Raw genomic sequence first — 20548 nt, forward strand, 5'->3', positions numbered from 1 at the left:
ACAAAGATAGATCATTGATCCTAATCTAATCTGAAGAAAATGCACTGGCATACAATCTGAAAGTGACTTAATACGTGATATTGGGTGTCGCAGAATTCCTGAGTCATAGAGCATATGTTTATGTAATTCGACTAAAATGTACTGCTACTACTAGCATTCTGTGAAGGTTTCACATCCTTGCCTACACTGGACTTATTCCATTGGTTTATTAGGTGTAAAGTGATGCCTTAGTTTTGTTTTAATTGTATTTCTCTGAATACTAGTTATTTCAGCAATTTTATAGGCTTGCTAGCTTTTTGTTTTTGTAAATTTCCTTTTCATGTGCTTTACTCATGTTTCTACTGAGATTACTGTTTTCCTAGTTGATTTGCAGGATTATTTTGTATATTGTAGATATCAGTACATTGTCAGTTTTAGATATTTTAAGTATCTTCCTCAATTCTGTCCATAATGTTAGTTTGTTAGCTGCATAGCAGAAATAGTCAAATGTATCTTATTTTTGCCTTACATTTAATACTTTCTATGCTTTGCTGTAACAACCTATTCCTTATCCTATGTTGCAAAGATATTCTTCCTTTTTTAGTATTAACATGATCAGTTTTTCCCTTCTTACTTAGGTCTCTAATCCATTTTTGTTGTCTACCTTTGTGCATAGTTTTAGGTAAGGTTCTATTGTCATGGTGATCTTGAAAATCTGTCTCTTAGAATATTATTGACATATGACTCAAATTCTGTGCTTTGAGCCCAAAGCTGCACTCACACTGAGGCCACATTTCCCACGAGCTCCTCCCAGCCTATGACTAAGCACAGGAGGATTTTTTAAGGTAAGTCCATTTCTGGGAGATGTGGAATTCCCTTGATGAGTAACTTTGACTTGAGGACTCCCCAAAGACTTGGCCAAATCTTCTTAAAACTGCAATGCAATGTGGAACTCTTCCTATTCAACTCTTTTTACTTCCTTCAGTACTACACAAGAATCAGAACTGCATGGCATTGTGAAGTGGCTCTCTGACTCTTCCAACAAGCATACTATTTTCTTCACATATGTTTTCCTTAATAATTATCTTGCACCTCAGATTCCACCTTGAGGTCTGATAGAGTAGTCTTAGAAAATGTGGAACTGATTAGCTCACCTAAGTATATGTTGGGCAGAGGATGCCATGCTGAATGGCTGCAAGGCACAGATAATCCCAGGCATAAGGTGGCAGGTGCATTGTTAAAGATTTCACCAGCAGTAGCCTGGGAAAATTTTCTGGTGCTTCCTGATAGAGGGAACACCATTGCAGCTGATAGTTCAGGCAGCTGAAAGATAGGGAGGAAGAATGCCTCTTACAAAGATATTGGAGTTGGCTGGTTATGTTACATTGCATCGCTGTCCTGCATAGGGGTAAGGAGAAACTGAAGGCCATTTAAAATATGTTAAAGGCTAAGCGTGAGAACCAGTTACAAAAACCTTTTATTTCATGCAGAGGAAGAGTAGACATAGCCAAGCAGCAAGTTAAGATCTAATAGTTAGATTCCCAGAATTTGAATGCTTAGTCAAAGTTGATCTGCTATACTTTGATCAAGGTCCTAATTGGAAGAACCCAGGAACTTGAAATATAAGATGGGACAACTGGATTGATGTCTTTCAGGATGTGGGTTCTGCAGACCCCCTGAAACCTCAGAGTTTACAGAAGTAATCACTGTCTCCTTAGTAAAGCCAGCTCTTCTCCCCTGCTGAAAGATGCTATAGAGCTGTTTCTCCCACAAGACAACAGGTGCCTCCTTAAGAGATATTCTTACCTTCTCAACTGACAACCAGGCCAGTGGCTCAGCTAGTAACATACTGTGGTTGATAAGATAGAAAAAGAGACTATGTACTAAAAGAATTATAAGAACTGGTGTGTATCTATTGGCTCCTGACATTAGGTTTTGAGGGTGGTAGGTCATGGAGGGGTAAATGAAAGATGGGATAAGTAAGAATTCATTGACTTAGGAGCACTTTCTCAAGACATGGAATTTGACAACCTAGCAAAAATCCAAGGAGCAAACCTGCTAGGGTGGCTCTTAGCAACCTGGAAGAAGCCATATCCAGGATTGAACACAGATGAAATGTCCCAGTTGCTCTAGAAGACAGTGGAGAAAGAAATAAAGAGGCTGAGGGAAGTGGGCATATTGAAAGGGGTATATTATGTGAGGCCAGAAGACCTACCAAGGTATATGATTCACAGGGAAGCCCAGAAAACATATCATTTATGAAAGTCACTACAAATGGGCTGGTGAGAGGAGCTTGAGAATAATTAAGAAGTTCAATGATGGCTGTCTATTGCAGATGGAGGCTGCAATAAGGGAAGCACCTACAGTCCTGAGATTGTCCATAGGGATGATGGGGTCCTGAAGTAACAGAGGCCAAGTGTCAGTGCTTAACTGCCAAAGCCAGGAACCCACAGTGAGCTTTAACAAATGGCAAGGTTAGAGGGACAGCTGTGGAAGTTTTTCCCACAAAGAATTGTGGCGACAGTTCAAAGAGTATGGTGTTTTTAGGGGAAAATAAACAGGCAGCTAACCAGGGTGCCGATTAACATCTACAAGCAAAGAAGAAAAAAATGCAAAAATGGAAGATCAGGAGGCTCTGGGTGATCACCCCAATAGAAAGCCATGATTCCTTTCTTAGTTCTTAGACTTGAGACAATTTTTAGATCCAGAATCCATTGGCTGAAGAGGTGGCTAAGTCCCTAGAAGGAAGAACCCTGTTACCCCATGGTAATTATATACAGTGATGATTCCCTAAGTGCTTCCCCAAAAGGACCTGTAACACTTTACTTACTGGTGACTATACAAAAGGCAAAGAGATTACCCAGATAGTTCAAAAACTATTAGAAACGGGATCTGAGTTGATACCGATACCGGAGACATAGAGCATCATTATAGCTCCCGTAAGTGTGGAGATTTATGGGGGCCAATTATGTCCTGGAGATGAGATTCTAGGTATATAGTTCCTTTCTTTTAATACTTTAAAAATATTACTTCATTGACGTCTCGTTTCCAGTATTGCTGCTGAGAAAACTGATGTCATATGCTTCTTGTTTCTTTATAGGTGAACTTCTCTTTCTCTCTGGTAGCTTTTATAATGTTTTAAATTTAAAATCCACTTTAACATATCAAGATATGTTTTTTTCCTTATTTCTTCTATTTGGAACTCTATAAGCCTTTTTTATATACAGTTTTTAAGTTTTCTTTTATTACTAAAATCTTACCTTCATTAGTTTTTAAAATATTTCCTCATCTCAATTTTTAATTTTTTTTTCGGCATTTGAGAATCTTGTAATTGGGATATTGGCATCTCTACTTCTCTATCTTTCATATCTCTACTTTTTTAAAATTTATTTTTATAGTATGAGTTGGTTTTTATGGCATATACTTGAAAGCAAGTTTTACTAAAGGAATTAGAGACAATCTAAATATTCTGGTATATCTTCAATATACCTTACTACCACACTTGTCACATTATATTTTAATTTTGTACATGTTTATTAATATACTCCCGCAATTCAGCAATAAACTTAAACTCAAAAATTAAAAAAAAATTTATTTTTATATTTTTGTCCTTCCCTTCTTCCTTTTTGAGAGTTCTTCAATTTGAACTTGCAATTCATCAATTTATTTTTCCATTGTAACTATCCTATTATTTATCTAATCAACTGTGCTTTTGTATTTCAACTCTTACATTTTCCATGTCTAATATTTTCATTTTCTTTTTATGCGTGCTTCTTCTTATTTCAGATGATTAAAGTGACAATGACAAATAGCTCATATCTTCCCTTATATCTTTAAGTATTGATATAATATGTATTTTACATCCTTTGTTTATACTAATGCTTCTGTTTCAGAGGCTATATGTTATCTTGTCTATTGTCTTTCTTCTGAAGAAGTTGTACAATTGGAGTTTACATATTTTAAACTATGATTTCATGTTTCTACAGGAGCATCAGCTGCTGTATCAGGGAGCATGGGCTGTGGAAGGGTCAAAGGGCAGGTGTTTACTTGTGTCAGTCAAAGTGAATTTAAGGAAAGATTGGAGATGAATCCTAGGGCAGAGAGTCCCAGAGGCCACAATACCTATTATTGATCATTCTCACTCATTGACCTTCTGTCAGTTGACTTTTCCAGTGGGAATTTCACTGATAAATTCTCAAGAGTGAAGCAGCACTAGGAGAAAGCAGGTTCTTTCAATTTAAATGCAACAGCCCTGGAGATCTGGAGGGGTAAAGGTGAGAAGACAGCACCTGAAAGCAGCTGATTGGTGCTACCTTTTCCAGAAACTTCTCTCCTCAGCAGGCTTTTTCTCCCATCCTTTCAAAATTGGTGGTCTGAATTGCTAAGACTAGTTTCTGGTATGATAAGAAGGTAAAGATTGTCTCAAGGCAATGTAGGGCATCACATGGTGTTGGGAGATGTAAGAGAAAACTTAAAAAGCCTTTCTCTTAACTATCCTCTCATTCTACTCTAGGCTTCAGCCACCTAACTCCCTACACACTCTATCTAGTTCAAGATAGCTCTAGTCTCCTAGTTCTGGCCTAGAATCCAGGTTCACTTCTTTTATCTGTAGTGTGTCTAGGGTTGATTTGGAGGAGGGAACAAGTGTCCTATGCTAGCACACCATTTTTATAGAAGCGAAAGCCTATGTGTATGTATACATATACATACATATGCACACACACAAGTATACTTACCAAATGATCTTATTTTTGAAATGTAAAGTGTATAAACCCTTTGTTAGTGAAGATATATATGTATTTATTTAATAGGCCTTTCGTTAGTGAATATATTTATTTATGTTTGTATAAACATAAATAATGTAAAAAGATATACAAAAGTTTGAACTTTGATTTGCTTAGCAGAAAATCAGGGAGAGATTGTTAGATTTGCCTTTGTATTACTCTTTGTTGGGAAACAGCTCACATAACTTTGTAGCTTGAAATGAAATTACACTTGACCCTTGAACAACATGGGTGTTAGAGTTAATGAGCCCACATAGTCAAAAATTCATGTATAACTCTTGACTCTCTCAAAACTGAACTATGCATAGCCTACTGTTGACTGGAAGTCTTTTTGATAAGATAAAGAGTTGATTGACATATGTATTTTATGTTATGTGTACTGTATACCAGTAAGAGAAAAGAAAATGTTATTAAAATCATAAGGAAGAAACAATATATTTACCATTCATTAGGTGGAAGTGGCTCATCATAAAGGTCTTCATCCTCATTGTCTTCCCATTGATCAGGCTGAGGAGGAGGAAGAAGAGAAGGGATTGGTCTCACTGTCTCAGGAGTGCCAGAGGTGGAAAAAATCCACCTATAAGTAGCTCTGATATGGTTTGGCTGTGTCGCCACCCAAATCTCATCTTGAATTGTAGCTCCCATAATCCCCATGTGTCGTGGAGGGACCCAGTAGGAGGTAATTGAATCATGGGGGTGGATCTTTCCCATGCTGTTCTCATGGTAGTGAATAAGTCTCATGAGACCTGATGGTTTTATAAAGGGCAGTTCCCTGCACAAACTCTCTTGCTGGCCACCATGTAACACGTGCCTTTGTTCTTCCTTGCCTTCCACCATGATTGTGAGGCCTCTCCAGCCATGTGGAACTGTGAGTCCATTAAACCTCTTTCCTTTATAAATTACCCCGTCTAAGGTATGTCTTTTTAGGAGCATGAGAACAGACTAATACAGATCCTGTGCAGTTCAAATCCAGGTTGTTCAAGGGTAAACTGTAAAATAAACTATGTTTTTTAAATAACATGCACCAGCAGATGGCAGCATACTATAACACATTTGGTCAAACTTTATTGCTTTTCCTGAACAATGTGGGTCCCAGTGACCTGCTATTTCCACATTTGCTGTATTTAACTACAATAAAATGACATTAATGGATTATGCAATCCAATTCTCATTGTATTTGGGTTGGCTTCTTGCTTAAATAGTCATATGTGGTTTTTAATCTGTGTGACTAAGTCATTCTGATGCTCTTCCATTAGTTATTACTCTTGCTTTGTTGCCATTAGCATATCTTCCTGGCTTAAAAGAAATACTCTCTTGATTTAAAAAACGACAAAAACTCTTTTGATTATTTAATATCCTATTAAATAGAGAAGTTCTTTCATCTTTTTCTAAGGTCAGTTGAAATTCCAGTTTCTGACCATCGCAGCCTCAACCATAAGTCTCTGGTGGCCCCTTTTCCACCAGTGGACTGGTGCCAATAGAAGAAAAGGGTCTAAAAATAATGCTGTGCCTGGCAAAACACAGCCCCAAAAGAGTATGTTACTTTAGACAGTAGCTATCAAAAACACTTCACGTGACTTTGAGAATGGAGACTTAGTTTTATATACAAATGTATATTCAATGGCTAGAGTACTCAATACCTGACACATAGAGGTTTAAGAAATGCTCGTTAGATGAATAAGTAATTATGTAAGTGGGTACTTTGAATATTTTAGTTCAGCGATGTCCAATAGAACTTTTTGTAAAAGATGGAAATGTTCTATATCTGTGCTGCTCAAAATAGTAACCGTGAATATTTTGTGCTTAAAATGTGATTAGTATGACAGTAATGACTAAATGTGATTCGTAAGAGGAAATACATTTTTATTTTATTTCATTTGTCTAAATAACTTCATCCAGTTAGTGGCTTTCATATTGGATAGTGTAGCTTTTAGTGCTTAGTGACGTTATGCAATTTTGTATTCTCCACTGCTAAGTGTTAATGGATGATGAAGGGCTGAGCCCTTCTGTCTCAGCTGAATACATAAGCCCCCTTTTTGAATACTGTCTACACATTCTGAAAATATTAAATAAAGTATACTTGGTGCAATTATTCAAGACAAATAACTCACTATATATTCATGTATGTTTGCCTGTAGGAGCTCAGCCTTCAAACGGTCTTCTTTCTCTAACTTTCTCCAATCAGGAAGATCAGTTTCCAGATGATCCTAATTTGGCTAAGATGGTATAAATATGAATGTAGTCATACTAGGCTTTTTTCCCTAGCGTTTTCAAAGCGTCAGCATTATAAAAGAGAGAGAAGAAAAAAAATTCCAAACTCATGTAAGGAAATTGTGAGTGCATGATTTTTATTTTTTTATTTTTATTTTTTATTCTACTTTATGCTCTAGGGTACGTGTGCACAACATGCAGGTTTGTTACATATGTATGCATGTGCCATGTTAGTGTGCTGCACCCATTAACTCGTCATTTACATTAGATATATCTCCCTGCCCCCTCCCCCAACCCCACAACAGGCCCCGGTGTGTGATGTTCGCCTTCCTGTGTCCAAGTGATCTCATTCTTCAATTCCCACCTATGAGTGAGAACAGAATGCATGATTTTTAATAGTGAATTTTTTTCCTATTACTATTGATCCCATAGCAGGATTTCTTAACTGAGGGTCATTTTGCTCCTCAAGGGACATTTGGTAATGTCTGCAGTAACTTTTGGTTGTTGGAACTTTGCAGGGGAGTACTACTGGAACCTAGTATGTAAAGTTTAGGAATGTTGATAATATCACAATGCATAGGACAGTTTCTCCCCCTCCCTCAATAAAGATTTAACTGTGACAAAATGTCAATAGCACTGAGATTGAGAAATCCTGCATTGTAGCGATGACTCAAACAGAATGAATTTGAGTTTGTTGCCACATATATATTTTAACATATACAATATCCTATTATGTGGGGCAAGAGAGACTCAATATAAAACTCCCCAAAAGATGTTAGCACAGCAATTATCTCATTAACTAAATTAATTTTAAAAGGGAGGTGGGAATAAAGGTTTAGACACACAGAATAAGCATGGATTTTGTTAAATACTAGTCCACAGTCATGTACAGTACTATAAAATATGCAATTAAATACATATAAAAATGACGACTTCAACATAATAAGTAATTCCAAAGATATTTTCTTTATTATCTATAAATATTAATATACAAAAAAATGCTGGCCACTTTTAGTAATAAATGTAAATATTACACAATAAAGTCTTTACCAAAATCTTGTATCAAATTGTTTGTGAATGTCTAATTTTATAATGACTTCTCCTGTAAGGTGTTTCTGAATATCTAATTTATATTGATTTCCCATTCTGCAGAACCCTTAATTGTTCTGAAGTTTGTTGAAAATTGTTTAAAGAAAATACATTGAGATAATTTTAAAAAGTGAAAAGTAAGTTTACACAAAGATTGAAACTTCTCTCATTTTAAAGATGAAACTGAAACTAGCTCTTTCTCACCGAATCATTGCCTCTTTTCCTTTCAACTTAAAAATGCCAAGAAAGGTTGCCTTTAATTTATGAGTATATAAAAGCATTTTTACATAGTTCAGAGCAGAATCCTGTACAAAGCAATCTTGACAGTTCTCTTGACAGGGATTTATTGATTGCTCCAAAATAAACATCAATGTAATTGTTTAAAGAGACTAAGATCTACATCATTGAGTGTAAATATAAATGTCAATCTTTTTCAAGTTTCTAAGGAAGTTAAATGCACTTCTGAGGGCAAAGGGGAATGGATTCACAGTAGTGCCATCTCTTAAGCCCTAGTTTCATGCCTAGTGTCCCTTCCATCATTTGTGTTAACAATGGTGAAAATTAATAACCTTGACTTATCTAGTTCAGTGAACCCACACATTCTTAATGAGGAATATTTGACAAGAGAGACTAAAGCTGTGGAGCCATCAGGTACAGGAGATATGCTGTTTCAGTGAAAAAGTAGAGCATGCTTAGCCAATTGGTACTTATCTGATTCAACTGCCGGCTCACTCTGAAAGGAATATTGTATGTCTTAGAAGAAGAAAAATGAACAAATCAGAGACACTTAGCAGCAATGGTAGATCTTTGTGTAGCTGAAATATCTTCTGTGCCCATAGGAGAAAAACACTTCAGATGATGTGAAGGAAAGCCTGCCTTCTCCGTGTTTAAGGGGAAAGTCATTAGATCACACTTTTTTGGATTTTGAACTCGAAGATAATACACATGGCGACACACACTAAACACAATTTTCTAGAGACCACACATGACATTTATAGTTTGGATTTGAGATGATGGTTGCATTAGATGCTAGTTTTAGATTTAATCCAGTCTCGATAATGAGTCACTTTGGTATAGAGTCCCGGCTTGTTTTCTTTTCCAGTCTATCCCCCAGCTTACTATTCCAACGAGGTACCAGGCGTTTCTATCACGTGCAATAACCAGAGGACCTCCAGAATCACGCTGGAAAAGAACAATATGATCAATTTGATAAATAAAGGGATGTCAGAAATGGGTTAATTGGCATCTGGATGTCTAATAAACTAACACCTTGGATCAAAATATGTAAAATCATTGTATTTTACTTACCATTAGTATTAATATGATAATTGAGCTTATTACTTACTCCCTGTTTATGCCTTCAGGTACAAGGTAATGTGAATAAAGCTAAGATTTCAGTTTTACCCTTGTACAATTTTTAGTTTTGCTGTCTAAAATTTTTAGTTTTAGTTTAGACAGAGCAAAACGAAATTCTATGACACTAGGCATGAGACTAGGAAGGCTTAACTAAGACACAGGACTGTGTTCTTCTATGTCTTACATAAATGATAACCTCAAGACTCAATAAACAAGTCACCTTGTCCATAAGCCTCTCCCAGGTTCATGCCTAGTGTCTCTTCCATCATTGTTTCTGTTAACTAGAAGGAGTCTCTGGCTGTGAATTTGAATCTCATCTTATTCCACTCACATTAATTGACAGGAAAATGTCCTGGATATCATATCACTATGTCTTAGTAGGTTTGAGAGGAGCAACATATGCAAGGGGCACTCCATGCAAATGTGCGCTATTTCTTGCTGAAAATATTCTGCTCCCAAACTAAGGTGGAATCCCTAGCTCTAGTGGACTGGTCTAAAGTTATGAGGACTTCCCTCTTATCTTTAAACCTTGGTATAGACAAATGATTTTAAATTGATCTTTTAACAATGTACCTATTCATTCAAAAGAACACTATGTGGAAGCCCATTATAGAGTTTTTAAACAAGAGGAAAAATCCTGTTTGAAGAAGACATGGGTTTCTAGAGTCTTGTGCTTTTAACTCCCTTCCCTTCCATTTTCTTCACATACTTCTTGACCTCCTTCAGAGTTGGTGGACAGAGTGTGAAAACCTTGGTCTACCAAAAGAACTCCTCCTTAGCTCCTTTTCCTTAGGCCCACATCCTAACTTAGGTCCTTGGTATTTCACTATGCTAGCAGTGAAAGGAAGCAAGGGTATATGAACCAGTGGAAAGAGAGATCTGCTTTTACATAGATTTATTTGGGTTTCTCTTTTAAGCCATGTGATCTAGTTATATCTCGGACCACCCACATTGCTTCTCCTTCCCCTCATGATGGAAAGTGAGTGGAGGGAGACCCTGTATTCTAGAATATGTAGCCAAGCCCTCGCCTTTCATTTATTTGAATTATTTGTGTGCTATATTTTTAGATTGTAAATTCATTGTGGATTCATTGTGATTTTAACAAATACTTATGCTTCCTTCAGTAACTGCTACAGTATCTCGCGGTTGACAAAAAATGGAATGAATAAGTGAATATGTTTATTACCATCACATGACAGACAGCCAATGGCAGATCAACAGCGGCACCTTTGCATATAAGAAAAGTGCACATATATATCAAATTCTCAAAGCCATTCTTAATTCTTCAAAAAATCATTAAACTGTTCCAGTTTCAAATGCTACAAATTCAAACTTTTATTATTTTATTTGCTTATTTTTATTCTTTTACATAGCCAGAATTTAAAACTTATATTCTCCTAAAATGTTTAATGATTATATTATTTATTGAATTGGTTTCTAAATGTGATCTGTGAGGTAACACTTTACCCTGAACAAATGTAGATAAATATGTACTTTTTTGTTTTGTTTCTAATAGCATAATTATGTCTATTAGAAGTATGGAAGTATGTTGTTTAAAGTCAATGGCTTAGGTACCTGTGGGACCTGTGGGATGCTACTTTACTAGCCATAGATGTAGATGCAGGTCCCATCTTGCAGTGCCTTGCAATTAGTGGGGATTAGATACCTAACTACTGGTTATGATTGTGGCTTGACGCAATTATTGTATGGCTTACTGACTTGGTTTCTACTATCTGCTTTCAGTATGTTTCTCTAATGAGAGCGCTATTTGCAGCTGGTGACCACGTTTTAGGGATAGTTCTCCTCAATATGGTGTTAAATGGGAATTACGTCTTATGATTATTCCACTCCCTCATTTTACACTCTCCTCCACAGGTTAATTTCATGCAGTCATGTGAAATGATATTGTTCTATGGTCAGTAAGGCCATTCCTACTAAACAGTCATTTTTGTGGATTTGGATCTATTCTTACCTTACAGGCATCTAGTTTTCCTGACAAGAATCCAGCATATATCATTCCTGATGATACAGCACCACCATACACATGAACTTGATTATATGTGTCATTACTTATGATCTCTACCTCAACTTCTCGCAGCATGTTGGGAAAGGGACCTGAAAGAAAGAAAAAATAAATAGATGAAGAACTTCTGCATTGCTGCCATGATAGTTAATTGTGTCTTACAAAGAATGGACCAGTGATAAAACCTTAATCTTGAAGTTGTAAGATTCTGGAGAATGACAGTGCTCAGAATCAAGTTACATTTATAGGGTGGCTTCTATTCACTAGGCGCCATATTTGGCTTGTTTACTCCTGCTACCTTATTTAATCCTTGCAGCAGCCACCAAACAAAGATATAAATATTCTCTTTTTCAGTTGAGGAGACCAAAGCTTACCTGGTTAGGAGTCTTGTCATGATCACACAGTTAAGGAATAATGTTAGAAGCTTTTTAATTGAGGTGATCTTTTTAAAACCAGAGTATTTCGTATCACCTGGGAGAATATGCTACAGCTTACCTTAACCTTACTCGGAAATCTTCTTCATTACTTTACAAAGGACATAGCTATTTTGGGAACTGTGAATCTTGAGGAAAAGCAGCACAGAACACTACTGTACTACCAGATTTAACTTTAATATGGATGGAATGCTATTGCTTCGTAGGAAAACCATGCTTACTCTGATAATAGCTTAACTTGCTATCCAAAACAAATACCAGAGTAAGTAACACATACCAAGAAAAGACACAGCTTATATTTTATTAACCACACACTTATTGATTGCATGTAATATTGTTTTAACTATTATATTCTTCTCATTTCTTTAAAATAGGAGCAACTTCTATTTTAAAGACTGTACTAATCTTTCATATAAAGATGGATGATTTGTTTACAACAGGGTCAAAGACAACTGAGAGGATGAGGGAGGGCAGTAGTATTGATTTGAACAATGAATTAGCATAATTATGTGCTTAAGGGCCTTGAACTTAGAAGGAGCAGATATAAGTTTGAGCACTATTTGCACAATTTACAAGCTATGTGACTTTGGGAAAGTTACTAAGCATCATTTAACTCACCTGTGAAAAGGAGAAAATAATGCCTTGCTCAGACGTTTATAAGTTAAAAAACAATGAATATAATCAGTTATGACAGTACCTTGCATCATATTCATTTAGTAATAAAAGGATGCTATTAGAGTAAATTGTAGAGATTAGGGTATATACTTAAGATCCTCAGGGTCTTAAAGCTGCACTTTAAGGTTTATGTTGGATGGAGAGAAAGTTAGCGCTTTTATAAGGAGAGATCTAGGTTTCTAGGGATTTGGCCATTTGCTGTCAAGAAAACTAATTGTTTTAAAATGAGTAAATTTACTCACCTAAGATTGCCAGTCTTGCTGAGAAACTAAGTCCAGATTCTCTACAGTCATTAAAGATTTTGTAGGGTCTTGTGAATTTCTCCACCTCAGTCATCATCTTTAAAAGGGTCATTATATGGCCATTTTCTCTTCTAGCTCTCATTCTGCTTGAAATGTTCCCAGTGAGGCAGTCTGCTCACCAACTGCTCTTTATATAGACTTTATGCAATCTATTTATTTGTGTCAATCCCTTAGCAATATTCAATACTATCTATTTTGTTGTGTATAGTGTCATTAAAATGTTTAAGGTATTCTCAAGTTTTAATCAATTGTATTCTATTTGTAATTTCTGTGTGCGAATATTTATTTTAGCTAACTGGTCTAAAATGCTCAGTCTCAATTTTCAAATGCTTATAGTCTTAATCTCAGCTTAAAAAATAAATTCAAGTGCTCGACAATATGACAAACTACTTTACATCACCAATTATTTAAAGAAGAAACTATCCAGAGAGTAGAATATTTCTGTTTTGCAAGCTGTCTGGTAACAAGATTTCTTTTCTTTTAAAAAAATTATTTTAGATTCAGGGGTAAACTAGTGTCTTGGGGGTTTGTTGTATAGGTTATTTCATCACTCAAGTACTAAGGCTAGTACCCAATAGTTGTTTTTTTTTTTCTTTTTTTTTTTTTAATGCTCCTCTCCCTCCTCCCATTCTTCACCCTCAATTAGGCCCCAGTGTCTGTTGTTCCCTTCTTTGTGTTAATAAGATTTCTAATTAGATATGATTGGCTAAATCTTGGGAGGCAGGAGAAGAGAACCTGAGTAGGTCCTTATCTCCGTTTCAAAGTGCAGGAAAATAAAAAAAACACAATCAAATATCCATTAATTTGGTTTGATGCCTTACAAATCCATAATGTTATTGTGAAATGTATTCAACTTATGAGAGTAGATAGCTCATTGCACAGTAATCTGCACACTGTTGGGCTTTGAATGATTCATGATGAAGTACCAGATCACTCCCAAACTCTGGGAGTAGGAGGTGTTAAGTTTAGTTAGATTATAGAAGTAAGCGTAATGGTGTTACTCAAGTAGTAGATGTTTTCCTTTTCTACTTTTATCAGGAAGTGGCTTTAAGTCTTAAAAGATTTAATTCCCCTTCATACTCATCACCATTTCCTAGAGAACAATGCAGATCACTCAGAGATTAGGAAAATTTGATTACATAGTCTGAGATTATAATGATAGTGTATCAACCTAGACTCAACATCAGAATTTTAGAGCGTATATCGGAGGGAAGCCGACTTCTATAAAAATTAACCGATTAGACTCACATGACTTCATAACAAGAGCCCGAAACAAAAATTAGAAATTTGAGAGCAGATTAAACCCTCATATGTAAAAGTCAAGCAGTAGACATAAAAATGGGAAAGTCATATCAGGATCTAAACATCTATGTTTGCAGTTTATTGTCAAATTTATAGTTTCAGGTTGAAGAACAGCTCCACAGATACATGGACCAGAGGGACCCATTTAATATTTAGGGCCAGGTAAAGAGTAGTCATTCAGTTTATTCACTTAAGGCTGTTTCTGTTTAGCTGCATGATGCATTGCAAAAGCTTATCATTACTAGTGCTTGCAAATTATATACTTTATGAATCAAGCCGTCATAGCAGAAACTACACATATGAAAGATAGCATTTGAAAGAAAAAAAGATGTAAAAATATGCTTTAATAAATTTGGAAAATAAAGCTCTAACCAGTTTCCAAACAGTCCATATAAAGACAATAAACATAGGTACCGTGTAATAGTAATGGTGCTAACATTTTTGAAATTCACCACATCTGTTTCTTATTTGCTTGTTTTTGCCATATTTATCATGGGACATCTGATTTCATCTCTTATTTATTTCGATTTTGTATTTTATTTCATATCCCTGTTCAAATGAAGGATAGGTTTATATTTTTTGCTTTGTTGTTTTACTGAGATACTCACCATCTAATTTAAGTGCACCCCATCCAGTGACAAACACTTTACTCTTAAGCAAGGCTTCAAAAGTAGCTTCTGGAAGACAGACTCTGTGCACCTCATTGGAAAATATGATGGGGGTGAAGAGCTTCACTACAGCGATATCATCATCGTGTTTATGGGTGGCATAGTTCTCATGAATAATAATTGACTCCATCTTTCTTCTCATTAGTGAGGGACTCAGGGTTATTCTAAAACTAGCCATCTACAGTTTGGAATTTTTCTCACCGATCACAGAGTAAAAGGAGTACAGTTGGTTCATTTCTAATTTAAATTTGCCCAGGACTCTGGATGGGCAGAGGACATAAATGTGGGAGAGGGGCAAATTTTTTAAGGCAATAATTGATTGGAACCATCTCACCTTCTTATCTGAGGCTTCTCTCCTATGACTGCTTTGCTTTCATCTACTTGATAACAAACCCCTATTCCAAGGCAGCTTAAATTACTCTCCTTGAAGGAAGCTTGTATTTGTATATTATTCTACATTATTCTATATTATTGCCATTTTTGATTATATAAATAACACAAATTAATTTAAGAAAATATAATTATTAAGTAGACATATACACACACAGATTCACGTATACACTCATATCAAGGCACGATCATATAAATGTATGTATAGTTATAAAGAGAAAGAGAGGTAAAATTGGAGTGATATTTTATATATTTATATTGTTTCCTCATGCTTTCTTTTTATTTAACATCTTACCCAGAATATTCTCCCATTTTATATAAATTTTACTAGGGCTACTGTATCTCTGTATTATTTCCAAGTGTTCTATATGTTAAATTGTCAAAAAACATACAAAGAATAAAAGCACAGCACCAAAGATATTCATGTGGGATCATCAGCTATAACCTATAGTTCAGGAAACTATTAACAGAGTTTTTGTTTGTTTGTTTGTTTGTTTGTTTTATCTAAAATATCTCTCAGGAGAACAGGTGAGTGTGCATAATCTTTGACAGTGCTGGCTTGTTCCTAGTTAAAATTGAGATTGTTGGAGAGTATATTTTCAGTTGGAACTGAAGATATTCTCTCTAATTTTTTCTACTATTCTTCAGTTAACTGTCATTTATTCCTAAGCCTGCAGGACAATCATAAGTGGCACTGGGAGGTCTAAGATGTTTTCTTTTTTGGGTGTTTGTTTGTTTGTTTTTTGAGACGGAGTCTCACTCTGTCACTCAGGCTGAAATGTGCTGGTGTGATCTCAGCTCACGGCAACTCCTGCCTCCTGGGTTCAAGCGATTCTCCTGCCTCAGCCTCATGAGTAGGTGGGACTACAGGCACATGCCACCATGTCCAGCTAATTTTTGTATTTTTAGTAGAGACGGGTGTCACTATGCTGACCAGGCTGCAGCCTAAGATGTTTATAAAGGAAATGTAAAAGAGAGAACTATCGGATGTGAAGAGATGAAAAAGAGGCAAAGCTAGTGATCCCATGTGTATAGACTGGGAACCCACAAGTCAAAACAGTGAGCCGCGGTCAGGAGCCACTCTTCACTGATCAAAGATGCGCCACACAAATGGATCCCCTCCACCTCCAGGCTCGCTTGCCAGGGCCAATCACCTTTTCTTGTAATCCGACCATTAGCAATCCTTCCACGGATGGAAACTCCTTCCCTAAACCACAACCTGTAAGAAGGGAATAAGATAGCTAATTTCAGGTTATAAACATGTGTAGGTATGTTTGGCACATAGTTAAGAGTAGAAATATCTACAAATGTGTCTTACCTTAAAAAAACTTTTGAAGTTAATGTTAAATAAACAAATAGTAATATACATTGATAAAATATTATTATTCACACTTCAAGTAAGTATTAACATTTTAAAAATTATTTAACACTCTCTCTGGTGAATTTTAAAAACCATCATTTTAAAATGTGGCTTTTCACATTCTTCCGGGTCATGCTGTTAGGTGCAGCAGTGTACCCTAATAACATTTTTTGAGTGCCAAGTGTACACTATTTATTGCAGAAAATAACATACGTAGGTTTTTTTAAAATGCATGTCTAATATTACAACCAAAATACTACTATAGCATAAACATCAAAGTTTCTATATTAAAGTTTTCGGGTGTCATTTAACCACTAAGCAAAATTTGCTACTTTAACAAAGGAGGCCAAATAAAAATAAATACAATGAAATAAAAGAAAACTGTTAAAGAAGACATTAACAAAACTTTCTGTGAGGGAGAGCAAACCTTTTCAAGGAATACATATAGATATTCTCAATTATGACTAGTAATTTTTCCCTTGAGGAGAGTCAAATCGCATATCCATCTAGAGATATTATATAGTTTTGAGAAAGAGTAAACATGGAAAAAGAGAAATGCTAAATGTTTTGAGTTTTGTTCTTTGGTTTATAAACATCTCAGTGATATTCTTGAACTTACAGCTGTTAAGAATGTGCTCTGCTTGTGCTGCATTCATATCTGAAAAAAAAACCAGAAGATGCTCAGTGATTAAATTATTATAATTTAAAATACTATTCCTACATGATATGACTTTTTCTGGTTGAGAGGAACTGCATCAGTCAGGAAATTTTTAATTCAAAGGCAATAGAATAAAATCCTACGTAAAGGAGAAGGCTAGATGTAAATTGAACTCTTTTGACTGTATGTGGACTCCAGGAAAATCCTGGTTTATGGTTACAAGATCATTGGCACAAAGAAAGATACAGTTTGCCATAAAGGAAGGAGCCTTCTAGTTAATCAATGCCACACCATTTTTTCAAAATATAAGTTAAAACAGAAGAGTCCAGGAATAGTCTTCGCCGTTAATGCGTCTTGGAAGTCTGGTAATCTACGCTTGGTCCAGGGATGCTCCCTGTAGAATCAAAATTCACCAGTGTGCTGAGAAAACCTCAAAACATGCTATCTTGTTAGTCATTTTTTTCAAAATGTGAAATAAAGAAAACCATAATCTGTGACTGTCCTCCCAAATTATTTGAATTGTTCTGTATTCTAGTTTGTATAATGAGCAATCTAGACCCACATTTCGTAAAGATGAAAGCCAATGTGGAGTTTCGGTGAGCCTGAAAACCAATAAGTCTTTAATTTAGGTCAGACTCTAAAGAGGTACATTGAGTTCATCTGCAGGAAAGTATGCTTAAGTGTATTAGAGTAAATCCCTTAGAATTAAATTTTGCCACTAATGGCTTCTAGAATAAACCAAACTTCCTACCTGGCCCTACATGATATGGTCCTTATTTACGTCTCTGATGGCAAGTGGCTCTGCTGTTGCTTTTAGTCATGACTCAATGGCCACCTTGGCCTTCCTATTTTGTGCAAAGGTATTTCTGCCTGCAATCTTTGTTCTAGCTGTACCTTTTGCCAGGAATGCTTATTTCCCTTGGCCTTTTTATGGTAGGTTTCCCTTTGCCACTCAGATCTCAGCTTTAAAATCCTCTCCTCAGAGAGAACTTCCATTACAACCAAATCTAAAGTAGCTTTTTCCTCTCTCTGTTCTCTGCATGGAGTTTCAAATTATCTGATATTACTTTGTTTATTTTTTATCTAGTTATTATGTTCCTTACCACAATTAGAATATTAGTTCCATGAAGCAGAGACTGTAATTTTTGGCACAAATAGGTTCTCAATAAATACTTGCTGAGTGAATAAATAAATGGCAATCATAACTAATAGTTTACTAAGCCTTGTATATTAGGTTCTGTGACAAAATTTATTTGCTTATTATATCCTCACATAATATTATGAGGCAAATTTATTAAGAACATGATTTATTTTTATTTTTTTAGGGACAGGGTTTCACTCTATTGCCCAGGGTGGAGTGCAGTGATACAATCATAGCTCACTGCAGCCTCAAACTCCTGGCCTCAAGCAATTCTCTCGCCTTGGCCTTCCAAAGTTCTGGGAATACAGGAGTGAGTTGCCATGCCCAGCTGGAACATGATTCAATAATTCGTGAGGCAAAAGCTTGTGTTGCATACATTTCACTGTAACATCAATTATAGTTTAGTGCCATTCTCTGTAGGTTATGGAGCAGTGGGAGAGGGGTAGAATTACAGTTAGTTCACAGCTAAGTTTAGCTCAATCCTAAACTCATCTCCATTTATGTAAAAACTATTGTTGAACTTCCATGATGGTGCTGTATATCAAATGTGAGCATTATGTAATACATGTGTTCCATCTGCAGGATAAAAGAGGTTTAATACCTCTAGTTCTAGAACAAGATTGTGTAGACTCACTTTTCCCTGCTCTTCTCTTGTAAAAACAACTAGGTAATCTAAAAATTATTCATCAAATAACAATAAAAGAACTCTGAAAGCTGGAAGGAAGAAGACAGAATGGCTAGAGACTTCAGAATTTAAGGAAGGACAAGTGGTGCATATTCCTGGATTTTCTTTTTATTTCACATATACGCTGGACTGGGGACCTAAGGCCTGCAATTTGTAATCATCAACAGGAATAGACAAAATGATCCCAATACAAGTCTGTTCTCTCTCTCCAAAGTACTGGGAAAGGGAGAGCACAACAGACAGCTAATGGGAAATTCAAACCTTCTGCTTCGCAGCCAAGTCCTGGCAGTCCATTCTGCCAGCAGCAGCGATAGCAGAAAGCCCTTGGCCATCCCAATCCACACTTCAAAACCAGGAACTATCTGGCAGACTGATATACCCACAAAGACAGTGGCAGAAGAGACCTGCAACTACTCAGAAACATAAGGAGACTCAGGCCCAGCACCCCTCCACAAAGGGTGGCCCACTGATTCAAGGCAGCCCAGGGAAGCATGTTCTACTCCCACAAAAGGCACGGGAAACAGTAATCAAGAGAAGTGCAGAATAGTATTGCAAGGATATAAAAACTAAATTGTCACTGAAACAACAAAAGTAAGTAAGAATCTGTACTCTAAACCTAAACAAGTTGCCTATCTGTTAAAGTGGAAGAATTAAATCGAATCAGAAGTCTCCTAATGTAACTAAAATGTTCAGAATACAAAGAAAAATTGCTCATCATACCCCCAAACAGGAAAACTATAATCTAAATGAGAAAAAACAACCAATGCCAATCCTGAGATGAATAAGATGTTGGATGTGTCTGATGTGTATTTTAAAGACCTGCCATAAAAGTGATTTAGAAATAAGTACAAATTATCTTGAAACAAAAAAAAAAACTAGAAAATCTCAGCAAATAAATAGAAATTATAAAAAAAGGACCAAATGAAAGATTATAGGACTGAATAATACAATAAGCAAAATAACAATAACAATAATAATGAACCAATCTGATGGATGGTGCTAATAGTAGAGTAGAAAAGATGGAGAATGAAGTTAGTAAACTTGAGAATAAGTCAATAGAATTCACTCAGTCTGAAGACAGAGTATAAATGGATTGAAGAAAATGAACAAAACCTCTGGGATCTGTGGGACAGTAGCAAAAGATCTAACATTGGTATCATTGGATTTTCAGAAGGAGAGGAAAATAAGTGTGAGGCTGAAAAATATTCAAATAATTAATTATTGAAAACTCCCCAAATTTGGCCAACGATAGAGACCAACAGACTCAAGAAGATGAGTAAATCCCAAAGAGTATGAATTGCAAGAATCCATACCAAGACCCATTATAACTAAACTACTAAAAATGAAAGAAAAAAATCTTAAAAGCATACAGAGAAAAACAATGCATTACCTGGAGCAGAACACCAATTCAGTAACAGTGGTTCTCATCTGAAACCACGAAGGCCAAATGAAAGTGGTACAGCATTTTTCAAGTTCTGAAAAACAAAAGAA

The 20548-nt window shown here is 35.9% G+C and overlaps 1 protein-coding gene across 1 annotated transcript in view; it reads right to left on the reverse strand.

Moving 5' to 3' along the window:
* Positions 1-7985: 7985 nt before the first annotated feature.
* The window catches only part of LOC126954427 (transmembrane protease serine 11G-like), a 28412-nt gene continuing 15849 nt past the window's right edge, over positions 7986-20548 (reverse strand). The window contains 7 exon segments of the mRNA XM_050789951.1: positions 7986-9164; positions 9166-9245; positions 11392-11534; positions 14764-15019; positions 16258-16400; positions 16403-16432; positions 17193-17248. Of these exon segments, the coding sequence (XP_050645908.1) occupies positions 9086-9164; positions 9166-9245; positions 11392-11534; positions 14764-15019; positions 16258-16400; positions 16403-16432; positions 17193-17248 (787 nt within the window). The 3' untranslated portion in view covers positions 7986-9085.

The sequence above is a fragment of the Macaca thibetana genome, chromosome 5 (assembly GCF_024542745.1).
Source record: "Macaca thibetana thibetana isolate TM-01 chromosome 5, ASM2454274v1, whole genome shotgun sequence".
NCBI lineage: Eukaryota > Metazoa > Chordata > Mammalia > Primates > Cercopithecidae > Macaca > Macaca thibetana.